Here is a 15,411-nt window from a genome sequence, read left to right as displayed (position 1 = left end):
TATTTCTTACCGTGATTTTTCGAAATTTGATCAGAACATAGTAAAAAGTTCAAAATAACTCATACGTGGTACAAGAACTAGCGTAAAAATCGGTAAACGTAAACTTGATACAGACAGTCGACTCGAAATCGTTTAGGAAATACATCAATTAGATTTTTTTTTGTAATGGCCTGTAAATATCTTAATATTCATCAGATATTTCAACTTGAGTATTGTAGTGATTAAAAAAAAAAAAAAAAAAAAAAAAAACAGTTACAACATGAAAAGAAAAATTACCACTAATTAATTGAAAGATCTAGCCGATAGACAGTACTAACTATTTTAAAAACGTTCGCAGTATATGCAGTGCAGTTGGCAAAGTCGGATGTATACACCCACGTATATACGTTCGTTGGCCGCGTGAAAAGCTTTAGTGACAGACAGTAGATACTTAGACTCGGGCCAGTCAGCACCAGTGTGTCACGTGTAGCGTGAAAGTACATTTTTTAAACGACTACTTCTTTAAACGTTGTCACAATCATGCCCGATGAAATACACAATGTTGCAAATTATTTACACATATTGGCAGCCATTGCTCTACTTGTGAAGATCTGGTCCACCCGAAATTGTGCAGGTACATACGCCATGATAAGGATTTTTCTCGTATGAATCTTATACTTTAGTGCGATGAAAATGTGCCGAATATTTTTTTTTAATCTTTCACAGTTTACGAAAACCATTTTTATCATTCCAATGTTCGATTTTCCGAAGTTTTGAAATCGCGTCAATTTACGAGATTCAACAAGTCGATCTATGTTCATTTGTATGTCTGTGGTGCAGATAGTTCAACTTATCTGGCATTTTGTACATCCTATCTATAATCTGTTTTTTTATCATATCGTCAAAGATTGATTATCGCGTGACTGAAGCTTTTGATGCGTTTTTTTATTGGTTGAGGCACATCACGTGGTTAGTTTGGGAAGATTTTCCAAAAATCAGATGTATTTAATTGATGCTACATAATATTAAAATGAACGAGAGGAACAATGTTCAAAATGTTTGTAGCATTCTTTAAAAGCGAACTAGACAAAAAACTGTATTTGGCTTTAAAATAAAATGAAATCAAAATATTTGCAAAAACATTTTTTTTGTTTATAGTTTGGTATGCCTTTTAATAATAAGATGAGAAAAAGTCTACGTATGTGATAATTTAATAGTCATAATTATGTAGATCGCACGAAGCACATCATACATAGTATAATATACATATACATATTTAAACGGGTGTACATTAAAAATATTACACAAGAATATTTTTTTAAATTCCTCTTTCGGCATTTTTTACATCATTCATATTTTATTGTTTAACGTCATCTCCAACCGGTGAAAATTAGTTATTTATAATTTCATTAATTATGGCTAAGAACAACAATAATCATGAAAAATTACCGGAAACTATGTATGCACGGTGTATCCTAGTTTTCCGTGGTTAGGTAGTTAATTAAGTTGAACTTTGTTTTTGAAAACCACAATTTCTATTCTACTTTGAGAAACTAGACTTTAGTAATATTTGATGCATGTCAGAGATAAAAAAAAAAAGATAAAATTTTTGTAAACTCGATGTAATTCAATAATTATGAATAAATACAATAATTATACATCAACGTTTTTATTAAAAAAACACTTGAATTAGCTGACAATCTGGTATTAAAAATAGTAGACGGTTATCGGACACTGAATAGTATTATTACAATAGTAATAAATAATTGATAATGTGTTGTTAATTTTTAAAATTTTCTTCAAAATTGTTATTTATATTAAAAATTTATAATTTTCACAGGTGTCAGTGGAAAAGCTCAATTCTTGTACATGATGGTTTATGCAACGAGATATTTGGACCTATTCACTGTATTCATATCGATAGAGAACACGATTCTAAAAGTATTATATATTATTCTTGGATACTGCACATTACTGACAATATTTCTATTCTTCAGAAAAACTTACGAGTATAAATATGACACCTTTAGGTGAGGATTCAAAGTTTTATAGTATCATTAAAAATGTGCAAACAATTTTTTTACTTTTACGTTTACGTACAAGTAATTTATTTATTTTTTAAAGTTTTTATCTATTAAGAAATTACATTAGTAATTGAAATTAAAATACAACAAATTTTGGTTAACTCACAGGATTGAACGACTTATAATCCCATGCCTTGCGATGGCGATGCTAGTCAACTACGAATTTGAAACTATGGAGGTCCTTTGGCAATTCAGTATGTATCTTGAGGCAGTGGCAATGGTACCGCAGTTTCATTTTATCGCCAAAGCTAAATACATTTACAAGCACATGATTTACTACATTATGGCCCTTGCCACTTACAAGGCGCTCTACATTGTTCACTGGATATATCGCTATTACGAACGTAACCAATACGACCGCTACACTCAAGCTAGCGGGGTCATACAGTTGATGCTTTATTGTGACTTTTTTATTAGAGTAATTCCCAAACTGAGTCTAAGGGAATCTCTAGAAGAAAGAGTTATAGCCGATGATAATTCGGATGACTACGACAACGATGACAAGAATGTAGCTAACGTGGAATACGGTGATATGTCAAATAGCGGTCATTTGAGTTCCAATATAAGTACAATCGTTCTGACTCCGGCAATTTTGGCTAATTTGGACTGTGACAAGGTTTGTTTCATATTCTTGCAACTCTGTGATTTTTTTAATAAATTTTTTTCGTACCATGCAACTACATAATTTTACTTTTTTTTTTTTTTTTTTTTTTTTTTTTTACAGGAAAACCTCTTAAAAGAATAAGAGTACCTTATCAACTTTTGATTAATCTACTTTAGTTTAAACATTTCAATGGATGTCAGATCTTTTTATTTACATGAAATTTGATTAATTTTTGTATTAAATTGTTTATAAAAGTACGTACATTCATTGTTTGAAATTATTTATCAGTTAAAATTTTTTGTAACATTAATTCAAATTCGGAATGTAAATTTCATTTATTAATTTACAAAACCTACTCATCATAACCTTTTTCATGATTTACAAGCTAATGCGATGAGCCTACGATTTTTGGGAGACCGAGTCGATTATGCACAAAAATGAGAAGTGAACGAGTAAATTTTTTACTTTGTTTAATTGTTCACGGGGAGTTGTTGAACGATGCAAATTGTTGAACGATACAGCAGTGTAAGTGTCACTCGGCAATGCTATATTTAGTCGAAAAAAAGTTCATGATTCATTACAAAGTTTCGTCCATTGAATGAAATTTGCGGAGGAGCACTTGATTGCTCAATTACGTATAGCCGGGAGAGACTGTACTGATGGATGGATTCTGCGCGGTAGATGCGCCGTACTGATTGGATAATCCTTGAGCGAGGTCTCGCTGTACTTGTACTTACTTATCACTACACCGAGTACCGTGTTGTACTGCGGATACATATATATACTTATAACTTTTTTAGAGAGAGAGAGAGAGAGAGAGAGAGAAGAAGACAGATCGAGCTGCTAGTCGAGCCGATCGCGCATTGTTGTTGGCTACCATGCTCGGGCATGTACTTACTTTGCATATCGCTAATCATTCTTTCGTTGTATTGAATTTCAATTTATATGTAATTTCGATTATTGTCGAAAACAATTGCAAGAAAATATGAACGATTATCAAAATATTGGAATTTTGTTGCAATTCGTCGCTATTACTGTCCTCTTTTTGAAAATCATATGTACTGCCGATTGTACGGGTAAGTAACATTTACAATTTATTGTTGCTTTTTAAAATTAAATTAAAATTATTATTACAATGGTTCGGCATTCCGGGAAAATCGGTGATACGTTATTATAATTCGAGCGCGAACAATCGTACTTTGTTTCGCATTTTCCAAACAACAATTCCAAGCTCAAAGTTCACTTTTATTGTAACCGACTGAGATAAGATAATACAATCTTTTTATCACACATCTCCCACGATCTCCCCGAAACCATAGGCAATTAATACGCCAGACGTGAAACGAGTGAGACATGTGTTCAACCTTTGAAAGTGTTGTTTCATCTATAAATGATGTCAACTCTTGAAAACTAGAAATTTCAAGGAATCGGATAGTCAGCATTCGAAAATTCGTAAGATTTGCGCTCGTAATAAACCAGTGGACAGTGGGTGCTTGGGTACCCAAGTAAGAAGTTATACCTACTTCTATAAAATCATACGGCAGATAATATATGAATATAAATATATACCTTCTACAAAACCGCATGTATTGGGTATATACAAAGGTGCCGAAATTATCAGTGGAATGAGTTTATATACGTTTATTAGTTGTGGTTTCAATGAATATTTTAATATTTAGTAACTGAACAATTATAAGCAATGTATTATGGCACAATACAATTTAAAAACAATATTTAATACCCAAAATACAATTGTATCTCAAAAATTAAGACAAACCATCCTGTAGTACCGCTTTCTTCAATAGCATAGTAGTATATGCCAGTGAATGTCCTTTCAGGACGTTTATCAAACATAGATTTTAATTATTGTATTAATACAGTAGTAAAGTTGTTTTTTTTTTAATTATGAAAATTTTGAAAAAATGTGAAAAATTGTGTTAACAATTATTTATTTATTTAAAAAATAACGAATTAATGATAAGTAAATAAATGTTTATTGATACATATTAAAGCTGCTCTCCTAATATATACTAATTTCCAAATTAAAAAAAAATGTACCTAAAAAGTATACTTCATTAAATAAATTATTCATTTATTTAAAAATATCGGTCGTTTTAATTAAAAAAGTAAGCCCATGCCAGACTCGTACATCAATCAATCAATCGAAATCGACATAATGACGATACGATATACGCAAACTGGGTGATTTTTTTTCGCAGGCATCAGTGGAAAAACTCAAATACTCTTTGCTTTGGTATTTACTATGAGATACCTCGATTTGCCGCTCGAGTTGCAAGTTTCCTTACTGTCGTTCGTTATCAAGATCATTTATTTGTTCGTCATATATCTCACCGTCACCTCCATCGTGGTGATTTTTAAAAAAAGTTACAATCAAGAGTACGACACGTTCAGGTAAACAAACAATCGCTCGTTCATGTGTAATCACTCGCGGCACTACAGGCACGTTAATTATGATTATAATAGAAACGATTAAACGTTCGCATTATTAATAACCTCGAACATTTTCACAGGTTCGAGCTGCTGATTGGCGTATCAATAGTGTTGGCTCTGCTGGCCTCTTACAAAAAATGGGAACCCCTTGAGGTGCTTTGGTACACGAGTGTATTTCTCGAAACCTTCGCCATTTTTCCCCAAATTCAATTTACAATACGCTCCCGCTACGTCGGAAGTTCGCTGCTGTTTTACGTCGGCCTACTCGCTTGCTTTCGCACCTTCTACGTGGCCCAGTGGGCCTATCAGTTTTTGGCATTGGAGCACATCGGTAATTACGTCGTCGTCGCTACCGGAATAGTCCAATTCGTCATCTACTGCAGCTACTTCGTTTGGATGATAGTTATATTCAAAACCCAATACGTGAACCTCGAGAGTCAAATCATCATTCAGCCAGATGTTTTGACGATCGTCCAGGCCAACGGCACCGAAGACGCCAAGAAAATCGAACCTTTGCTGGAGGATTGATTTTTTTTTTTTTTTTTTTTTTTTTTTTTTTCGTTACCACGAGTACGTTCAACGTTTGACACAAACATCCAAGGCTTCCTCGCAATGCTTTTTGCTGTGAGATGAAAAACTAAAAAAAAAAAAAGATGATAATCGCATTTTGCATTGCAAGTCGTTGAGTTTTGTGTACAGATTTATCTGAAAGAGTAGTTTTTTGACATCCATACATTTACTAAGAACATAGTTACGAGTAAGAGAAATATATAGCTACTTTCTCGCATGTACAGAGATAAAAAATATAATTTGTACGCCGTATAAAACAAATATACATACATAATATATGTGCCAGTGTGTGCTGTCGTTAAGAAAAAATTATATTTTTAAAATACTTTTTAAACCAGATAATTTTTTTTTTAATTTTAAGTTTAGAACAAAGAATGTCCATTGATAAATTTTATTCTTACATTTTTTCAATTATACTGTAAAATTTACAAAGTATTATTTGTACTTTACGTTAATTTAAAGTAAATCAGAAATTGTAGTTGCCTAAGATAAATAATGTAGGTCCGTGTTGTTATATATATAAATAACGAAAAATTATATTTTCATAAATTATCCAATTTTTTGTATGTCATAAAAAAAATTTTATTTTAAATTTAATTAACAGAACTTCACCACCTTTAATTAATAAACATTAATTTTTTTTTCTATACTGCCAATCACTATTTTTAAAAACTTTTACATTCATTTAACTATGATAATTCTTACTAAAAAATCAAGCATTTCATCAGTAATTAAAATTTGCCAAGTCTTTCAATAGCTGTTAAAAAAATTTTATTTACTAAATACCTTTTTATTAATATAGAGCACATAAATATTACATATGCGCCAGAGTAAATAATATGTATGTACAAATTATAGCTCTTAAGAATTTAAACGCAATCGATGTTCTCACGTGAAGGCTAACACAGTATGTAAAACCTAAAAAAAACCCCGAGACGAACTGTCAATATACATCTGAGAGAAGTAAAAAAATTATTTTTGGAAAATTTTACTTTCTAGTACAACAATAAGTTTTTATGGTTGTTACTTGAATAAATTGTTTGCTTCCAAGTAAAGTTCATTACTTTCTCATAGCATTGTCAATAAAAGTATTATTTCTATGTATTTACAATTCAAATCGAGTGAGGTTGGGCCATCTCAAAAATAGCTGTAATACTTGTACGTATAAACAAAGGAATAAAAAAGTAAAGTTAATGCAAAATACATGTTCGAACTTACTCATGGAATTGTTATAAAAGATAAATATGTTTACAAACGATTTTACGGTAAAGAATTCCCTCGTCATACTGCACATTAAATGTGATAACCGAAGACCAACTGAGCATGCTTTATATTTTATAGATAAAATAATAATTTATTATTAGATAATTTTTTAGTACATTCATACAACACTCTCTGAAGTGAGAAAACGTGTATCCCCGTGTGAGAATAAAATTACACGAAATTGAAAAATTACAGGGTGTTTCGTCCACACCGCAGTAGTTTTTTGATTTTCCTAAAATCAAATATCTACATTTACCTACGAAAGCGAAAAGAAGAACAGTGCGAAAATTTGGTTGAGCCATTCAGAGTGCCCCCATGCAGTATTAGTTTTATGTCCATATATAAATTGTAATCAATACTAATAATCACAAATATTTTTTCTATATTTCAAAGATAATTGAATTTTAGCTAGCGATTGAAAATGGCTACAGAAAAGTCAGCAACCGAAGATTACGCTTACCGTAAAATTATTTCGGCCATTAAACTACACAATAGATCATTAGAGTTGAGATTTCATTAAATTTTATAATACAAATATGTATTGAAGTATAACTAGTAAATTTTATTTTTAATGTATTTACAAATCTAATACAATCCAAGTATGATTATATATTATTTACTTTCTCAATCATTGGGTGTGTTGTGTTTCTCAGCTGCGGTGTAGTTTTATATTAGTACTAGCAGCCCCCCGTCTCGGCTTCGCCCGAGACTTACTAAATAAAACACCGTAGTGTGTTGACACGTAATGTGAAACATTTTTAGTTAGAAAATTTTACACATATTCCCGATACATCTCAGAACAAAAATCTTCTTATTAAAAACATATTTTTTCGGAATCCATATAGTTTATTTGGTCAAATAATAAGGTGTACAAATTCAAAAAAATAATTATGCTGAAAAGGACTGTGCGTTCTTTATGCCATAAAATAATCGATGGCTATAAGAAGTTGTTGATTTGGTTTCTTCTGTGTAATTCACGAAAAGGGCTATTTTTTAAAGCTGTTAAGATTTAAAACCCCCAAAAAATTTATATTAAAAAAAAATTGTTTTTTCTCATATCTCACAATTTTATTACCAGAGCAACAAAGTCCTGGACCTTAAACCCAACATTTTTATTGCCACAAAAACACAAATACATTTTCTACTCATTAAAAAATCTGAAGTAGGATCTTTAAAGATTTCAGAGATTGCTGTGAGGGTACAATGAAAAGCTGATCTCTCACGTAATGGACTCTTAAGTTGACGATTTTGACGCTGCTGTTTCAATCTCGATAAATTTTCTGCGTCAGTTTCTTGACGCCTCAAATTGTATTCATTAGATACATTTGAGGTTTTCTTTCCAATATACCCTTTTGCGACTATTGGTATGCTTACGACTTTTATGACCCCTAAAGGCTATTTTCAGTCAACTTTGTTAATTTTAATACATTTGTTGGCAAGGTAGTTCGACGTCCGATGGCCCTAAAAAAGACCGGTGAGCTTCTTAAGTTAACTCTTTTTTGACTGCAGTTAACAGCAATTGTGACTGCCTGGATACCTCAGGGTGATCTTCTCTGGCTTACTGTTGAAGACCCAGACTGATTAGGAGAAAAATTACAAAGTCCAAAGCTTTGGGGCTAGTTGTAGTGCTCTTTCCCAACGTCTCCCGGTATAACGTCAAAGACGTTGGTGTCTAAAGCACCTTTTTTATTTTGCAGATTTAGTTGTTTTGGTGATCTTAGGTGGGGAGATTGGTTAGTGATACTTGTCCAGTGGAGGCTGTTCCGTTGGCTCAAGTTTTTTTTTCCTTTATAGCTGTTATAGGTTTGCCCAGCGCAGACCTTGGAGAGGATCAGTGATTCCTGGTTGAATGCTTAGAGTCGAGAGGGTAATATAGAGTCGTCGGTCACCGGGTTTCCCAGCCTTGCGAAGAACAACTCCGCAGGTGACGTCTGCCAGTGAATAGCTGACTTGGTTTAATAGTGCCCGTCTTTAGTTAATATAGTCTTTTAGTTGACGAATCGCTTCCGGAAATGGTAATAAAAATGTATTTGTTGGCAAGGTAGTTTACACTAAGGTGGCCCCTAAAAAGAACCGATGAAATTGATGGTTAAGTAGGGAACGTAAATACTTATAATGGCCCTAAAAAGCGCCAGTGGTGAAACTTCCAGGCTATTCTTTATTATTATTTCTGATGATGAAGAGCTGGCTACGGGTTGCTTGATTCTTACCCTGGGAGTCTCGATGTACGGAGACTGTGATGGAGGGAGGTACGCCGCTGACCAAAGAATATCTCGTCTCGGGTCGTTCCCTGGATAACTAACTGCTCAATTGCTCATCTTTAGACGGAAACATGTGGGTAAGCGCGTTGGGGACGCGACTACCAAGAAGGTAGCCGTTGTGGCTTCCCGTGGCCATCAGAGCTGTTTTTCCTTGCTTACATTTGTAGCCACAAATTCTTCAACTACACCAGATGGGATGGTGGGACTGCCACACAACTCTGAAGAGTTGGTGCAGATCGTGCTCTGGCTAGATATGTCTCCTGGTATTCTGGCAGAGACGGCATCGGTTGGAATTAATTTATTTTTCTTTGATCGCACTCGTCGAGATTCAGGGTGAAGGGACACTTGGGTCCGTTCCCCCTAAGAGAAGAGTGTCGTCCGTAACCGGGATACCCAGCTGCAGGACTTTCACCAGTATTCTCTGAACAACTTGATGATCTGCCGAAGCTTCACTGTAGACCTTACGATACGCTCCGGCCTATTATAACCACACTTATTTAATTATGTTGCAGGTAGCTTCGATTTTATGTCGACGCCACCTAGCGGATTTTACTGAACTAAAGTGAAAAGCTGGCGTATTTTTGCAAAACTTTGAGCTCATTTATTGCTATTGTTATTAAATTTTTTAAGACAAAAACTATACTAAAACCATCTAGGAAGTATCATGAATCAGTGTGCAAAATTTCAGCAAAATCGGTTCAGTAGTTTTCGCGGTTAGCGATTACAACGGTTTTAGCGACTTTGCTTTATATATTAGTAAGATGTTAAAAAAACCTGAGAGGAAAATCTAAAAAATTTACTAATATTATCATTATTTTGCTACTCAATGTTGGTTTATTTTCCATCTTTATAAATAATGTAAATACTGCATATTTAAAGAAATACTTATTCGTAATTCACAATGATTTAAAATGAATCAGAAAATTAACTAGTATATAATAAGTAATACAGGTGCGTGTCAGCGCATGGAAACGAAAACTACATCTAATATCTGTGTAATGAAGACCCAAACATTATTTAATGAAGCTTTTGTTATTTTTTTTCTATTACATTGAAAAATTACACGTAAAACGTAAATAGTGAAAGTTAAAAACTGCTGCTAATTCATAGGGACAATAAATAATCTTCAAACTGACAGTTACTAGTATTTTTTGAACTTTTTACATTTATCCAACTTTTTATTTTGATGTGTTTCTTACTTTAAAACAAATTATTGCACCAGTCACGAATTGGAATTTCCTTATATTAGTCTTTTCAAGACAACGAAAAATATTACTTAATAGTTATTTACTGTACTGTAATCTTCTTGTAATAAATAATTCTTATTCTAATGGGTAAACCTAATGGAAAAATTTGTCTGCTAATTTTTTACTTAATAAAAAAAATATTAAGTCCAATTAATTTATTAATGTAATTTTTCTTTTCTTTCATAACAATAACAATAATAAAAGTGTATTTACACTTCTCTATCAGCAGAAAAAATTTTTCATGGCTGTAAAATATTACTCGTTCCTTTTGTTCACAAGTACTTCACTTTGTTAGCTAGAAAAAAAAAAAAAAAAAAAAAAAAAAAAAAAAAAAAAAAAACAGAATTTGAATTGTGTTGCATTAGTTTTAACGTTTTCCAAGAAATTTTCGTCCCAAGGTATCAAGTTTTAGGAATCTCTCTGCAGCTTGAACTATTTCTATAGAGCACATAAATATTAGATACGTGCCAGAGTAAATAATACGCATGTGCAAATTATAGCTCCCAAGAATTTTAACGCAATCGATGTTCTTACGTGAAGGCTGACACAGTATATGTAAAACCTAAAAAAACTCCCGAGACGAACTGTCAATATGGATCTGAGAGAAGTAAAAAAAGTGAAAATTCATAAGTACTTCAAGTTTCATAAGGATTTGTTGGAGTTGGTTGGAATGTGGCCGCCAAGATCACGGTTGAACCAAATAATAAAACAGTGTGTAGAGATTTTTATGATTAGCGTAATTTGTTTCCCGCACGTAAGTAATTACAATATTGGTCATGAAAACATTTTAATTTCGAGTGCAGTAGTAAGTCTTAACTATTTTTAGTTTAATACATTATTTACAATAAATAATATTTATAACTATTTCCTTCAATAATAAACATAAATATTATTTTTAGCTATTTACAATCCGTATGTATTGTAGTAAAAATTTAAACCTTTGTATAGAAAACATTTGCGGTTTCCTGTATGCTTCAGCAATAATTCTGAAATTTGTCTACATACTGTACAGTGAAAAAAAAGTTAGTTTAAAATATTAATTAAACAAAAAAATTATTGTCACTTTTTAACGCTTGGACCAATTTCACAGATGTTTAACTTGTACGGGGTCACGATGAAGTTGTGGGAATCAGTAGAGGATGAAGATGAAAAAAAAATAATAGTGAAAAATGTGAAATTAGGACTATTTAGATTTTATGTTTACTTTGGTAAATTTTTACAGTTTCATTCCCAATGATAAAATGAAACTCGTAACATAAATGTGAAATCGTTTCAGGATACTTAATTGTGGCTTTCTTTGGTTTCAATGAAATGATATTAATGCCTGTATTCTTAGATTATGTTTATCCATTAAACGAGTCACGATCGAAGATTCTGATTGTTAACGCTCGATATCCATTCGACCCATATGATTATTATTACGAAGTTTATTTTTTCACATCCATCACTTATCTAATTGGTGTCATGATTCTGACAGCAATGGAAGGAGTTTATATTTCCGTTATACACCATAATATTGGAATTATAAACATTGTTAAGTAAGTTCTATTTTATACCATCACTGTATTTCTTCCGTGATGATATAACAATAACAACGAATGAAACATTTAATTTGTGGTGTAAAAAAATATTTTATTTTGCATGCTAACAAATTACTACCAAACTTCTGCAATAGCATTTTCCGCAGCGTCACACTCTCAGATCTTAGTAGATAGAAGTTATCATAATAAACATAAAAAATTTCTTAATCACCATTAACAGCTTGTAGTTATCATCACAAATAGTTTTTCTATATTTCAAAGATAATTAAATTTTAGGTACCGATTGAAAATGGCTACAAAAAAGTCAGCAACCGAAGATTACGCTTACCGTAAAATTATTTCGGCCATTAAACTACACAATAGATCATTAGAGTTGAGATTTTATTAAATTTATTAATGTAATCATGTATTGAAGTATAACTACAAACTAACATATATATATTTTTTTTTTATAGATTTACAAATCTAATTCAATCCACGTATGATCATATATTTACTTTATCAATTTTGGGATGCGTTGTGTTTCTTAGCTTCGGTTCAGTTATAGTATGTTAAATAAAATAAAAAAATTTTTTACTATTATGAACATTATTTTGTTAATAAAAGGTGATTACTTTTTAGATTATGCAATACGTAGAAGGTGACATGGTCAATCTCCTTAGGATGATTTTAATCCTGTTCGGCAATGCCTTTTACCTATTTAACCTTAGCTGGCAGGCTCAAATGTTGACAAACGAAAGCAACGATTTATACACATCTACGTACTTTTCCACCTATACCAAAATAATTTTTTTACCATTCTAAGCTTAAAGTGATAACTAAAAAAACCACTTTGTAGCTGATGGATGGTAAAACATCGTATGCGCTGCAAGGAAGGAAAAGCAAAACGTTTATTGGCATTAAAGCCAAAGGCTACTTTTTCTTCCTAGATACGTGATGTACAATTTCATCTATATTATTTAATATTATACATGACAATATTTGTTTTTAGGTACATGAACGAGTGGTACGAAATACCTGAAAAAGCCAAAATTTTATTGAGAATAATGATGATGCGTTGTATAAAACCAACAAGTTTATTGGCTGGAAATTTTTACGAGATGAATTTTTACAATTTTGGAGTCGTAAGTATTCGTTTGTTATGAAGCAAACTATACGTTAAAATATGGTGATTGTACAAAAAAAAATAAAACACGATTTTTACTTTTAGATTATCAAAACAACACTATCTTATGTCACGGTTATATCTTCTTTTGGAGATTAATACCAACCATTGTCTTTTTAGAAGTATTATAAATAAACAGTGTTAATTTGCACGTAATAAAAAATAAATTTAATAAGAACCTGCAACGAAAAACATTTACTACCAATTCCATAAATGACCTATTTGATACAGAAGACAATCCTGATTTATTGTTTGGCTTCATTTTTAGGATTAACGCAACCAATTTTCCATATTATTTTATTAATTGAAATAATTTTGCAGTAAAAAAGTTAGTTCATTGGTAGTTTATTTTTAACCCTCGTAACAATAATTTTCGGAAAATATTTGTTGATAATGATTTTACGTAAAATTCTGAAATTAAAAAAAATATACGCTTGTTTTTAAGTATGAATAAATATGAATTTTGTAATGGGAAATTATCTTATTTAGGAACAAAGTATACAATTAATGTTCTTCAAATTGTTTTTGACATCATTAAAGGAGGTTATCATTCTACTGCAGTTGAGTAGGATATATATCAAGTATGATTCGGTAGAAGTACAACTTTGTTTCAAGAGTAAAAAAAAATAATAGTAATCATACCAACCAAAGTTTTGTTTTTTATAACTTTTTCTAGAGGTTCCAAGAATTACAACGTATGCCTATGAAATATTACGCATGCAAATTATGCACAATTAAAAGTTTACGAACACCATATTTTCCATAATGGACGGTTTATTATATTCAGCTTCGACAGTTATAATTAAAAGCGAAGAGTTCAATTGAGATGAAAAATGTTTTGAAATCTTAAAAAATCAGCTATAATTATAGCAATTAAAAAAAATAACTAAGATTTTTCATTACTAAGAAAGTATACGTGTATGAAAAGACATCTAAGTAAATTTAACACTATTAGTTAAATTTGTAATTCTAGTAATTTACCTTTTATTTAAAGATCATAGTTTTTAATGAAACTTTGATATATGATATCTTATGTCAAAACAGAAAAGAAGACACATTAATTAGACCAATTGAGCTGGTTTAACCGAAAAACGAGCTGAAACTCTAGAACTGAAACATTTTTTTATATTTTACTTTTCCATTAAAAAATTAAGGGCAAGATATTTTATATCGAAGATTGAAAATTAAAGGTATTGCATTGACGGTCGTGGGTAAGCATTAAGGAAATAAACATCTGACGAAAAAAAAAAAAAAATCCAGTTAACGCTTGCACCTACGACTCCGATGACAATCAAGAAATACTTTTATTTGTCGTTGGAAACCCATAAAGTATTTTAGATTTGATTGAACCAATCGCTGCTCAAGTACGCATATTAATCAAATTTCATCTTGGATACGCTGAATATATTTATCAATGGAGTAAGCCACAAACACCCGAAATAATGCACGCACGTATACGTCAAAAGAATCGGGGTGAGGCGTATATATATAAAAATATTCGTATGCAAGTACTTGTAGGCTACAAGTTGTAGCCTCTACTACAAAGTCTGTATGTCTGTGTACAACACTCACATCTCTGTGGTACACTAACATATTCAGCTCTCGTGTATATATACATATGCACGATACATACATGATGAAAGAATAAGAGAACAGAGAGAAGGGAAGAAAAAAAAATGTGTGCAGGGGAACAGCCCGAAGTTCCCAGTGCTCGCATAGCCCTCGCTTCGAAGGAAGTTTTTTTTATACTATACAGCAGTGCCGAGGTGTGCGTCACCACGATCAGACGCTCTCATCATGTGTCGCCGGTGACGATCAAGTGCGCGACTTGCTGTCCATCGTCGATCTTTTTTCCGATTTTTCAAACGTTTCTTTTTTCTTTTTTTTTTTTTTTTTTTTTAAACTATTTTCAAAATATAAAATCTCATTTTGGGCCAAACTACCAACTAGAGAATATGACAGCATATACGTGCTCCGAAATATAAAGCCCAAAGTGAAAGATCGGCTTGTTTAAATAAAAGTGGGGAGAAAAAAAAATCAAATAAATCGTCACCATCAGTTCGACTCTTACTGTCAAACAATAATATCATAACTCGTATCCAAACCCATGCGTGTAAAAAAAGCGGGCGTGCAAAAACGACTTTCAGTCTCTTGACGCCCACGCTCATCCGCAAGCGTTTGTTTTCTTTTGTATTTTCACAAACTATACATATTTTGCTACTTTGATTGAAAAAAAAAAAAAAAAA

The 15,411-nt window shown here is 31.8% G+C and overlaps 3 protein-coding genes across 3 annotated transcripts; all 3 read left to right on the top strand.

The window, feature by feature from the left end:
- Positions 1–435: 435 nt before the first annotated feature.
- LOC111642874 (ER lumen protein-retaining receptor) lies at positions 436–2,808 on the top strand. Its single transcript, XM_089589732.1, has 4 exons — positions 436–613; positions 1,820–2,009; positions 2,172–2,679; positions 2,788–2,808. Exons 1-4 carry the CDS (start codon positions 520–522, stop codon positions 2,806–2,808), a joined length of 813 nt encoding a protein of 270 aa, XP_089445858.1. The 5' UTR covers positions 436–519.
- A 716-nt stretch (positions 2,809–3,524) lies between these two features.
- Positions 3,525–5,947, top strand: LOC149375241 (ER lumen protein-retaining receptor 3-like). Its single transcript, XM_089589641.1, has 3 exons — positions 3,525–3,743; positions 4,887–5,079; positions 5,199–5,947. Exons 1-3 carry the CDS (start codon positions 3,653–3,655, stop codon positions 5,644–5,646), a joined length of 732 nt encoding a protein of 243 aa, XP_089445767.1. The 5' UTR covers positions 3,525–3,652; the 3' UTR covers positions 5,647–5,947.
- Positions 5,948–12,289: 6,342 nt separating this feature from the next.
- LOC149375240 (uncharacterized) lies at positions 12,290–13,264 on the top strand. The gene is made up of 5 exons (XM_089589731.1): positions 12,290–12,372; positions 12,456–12,546; positions 12,622–12,761; positions 12,992–13,124; positions 13,211–13,264. The coding sequence occupies exons 1-5, from the start codon at positions 12,290–12,292 to the stop codon at positions 13,262–13,264; spliced, it is 501 nt and encodes a 166-aa protein (XP_089445857.1).
- Positions 13,265–15,411: the final 2,147 nt, after the last annotated feature.

Source organism: Copidosoma floridanum, unplaced genomic scaffold, assembly GCF_036245765.1.
Source record: "Copidosoma floridanum isolate Cflo_tuat_1 unplaced genomic scaffold, Cflo_Japanese_pri ptg000009l, whole genome shotgun sequence".
NCBI lineage: Eukaryota > Metazoa > Arthropoda > Insecta > Hymenoptera > Encyrtidae > Copidosoma > Copidosoma floridanum.
The sequence above is the reverse complement of the archived record's forward strand: the minus strand, read 5'-3'. Positions and strand labels throughout refer to the sequence as shown.

Coding starts and splice junctions, on each gene's coding strand:
- LOC149375241 (XM_089589641.1), top strand. CDS start 3,653: ATGAACGATTATCAAAATATTGGAATTTTGTTGCAATTCGTCGCTATT. Junction 3,744..4,886: donor ATGTACTGCCGATTGTACGG/GTAAGTAACATT, acceptor TTTTTTTCGCAG/GCATCAGTGGAAAAACTCAA. Junction 5,080..5,198: donor CAAGAGTACGACACGTTCAG/GTAAACAAACAA, acceptor ACATTTTCACAG/GTTCGAGCTGCTGATTGGCG.
- LOC149375240 (XM_089589731.1), top strand. CDS start 12,290: ATGGCTACAAAAAAGTCAGCAACCGAAGATTACGCTTACCGTAAAATT. Junction 12,373..12,455: donor CTACACAATAGATCATTAGA/GTTGAGATTTTA, acceptor TTTTTTTTATAG/ATTTACAAATCTAATTCAAT. Junction 12,547..12,621: donor TTAGCTTCGGTTCAGTTATA/GTATGTTAAATA, acceptor ATTACTTTTTAG/ATTATGCAATACGTAGAAGG.
- LOC111642874 (XM_089589732.1), top strand. CDS start 520: ATGCCCGATGAAATACACAATGTTGCAAATTATTTACACATATTGGCA. Junction 2,010..2,171: donor TATAAATATGACACCTTTAG/GTGAGGATTCAA, acceptor GTTAACTCACAG/GATTGAACGACTTATAATCC. Junction 2,680..2,787: donor CTAATTTGGACTGTGACAAG/GTTTGTTTCATA, acceptor TTTTTTTTACAG/GAAAACCTCTTAAAAGAATA.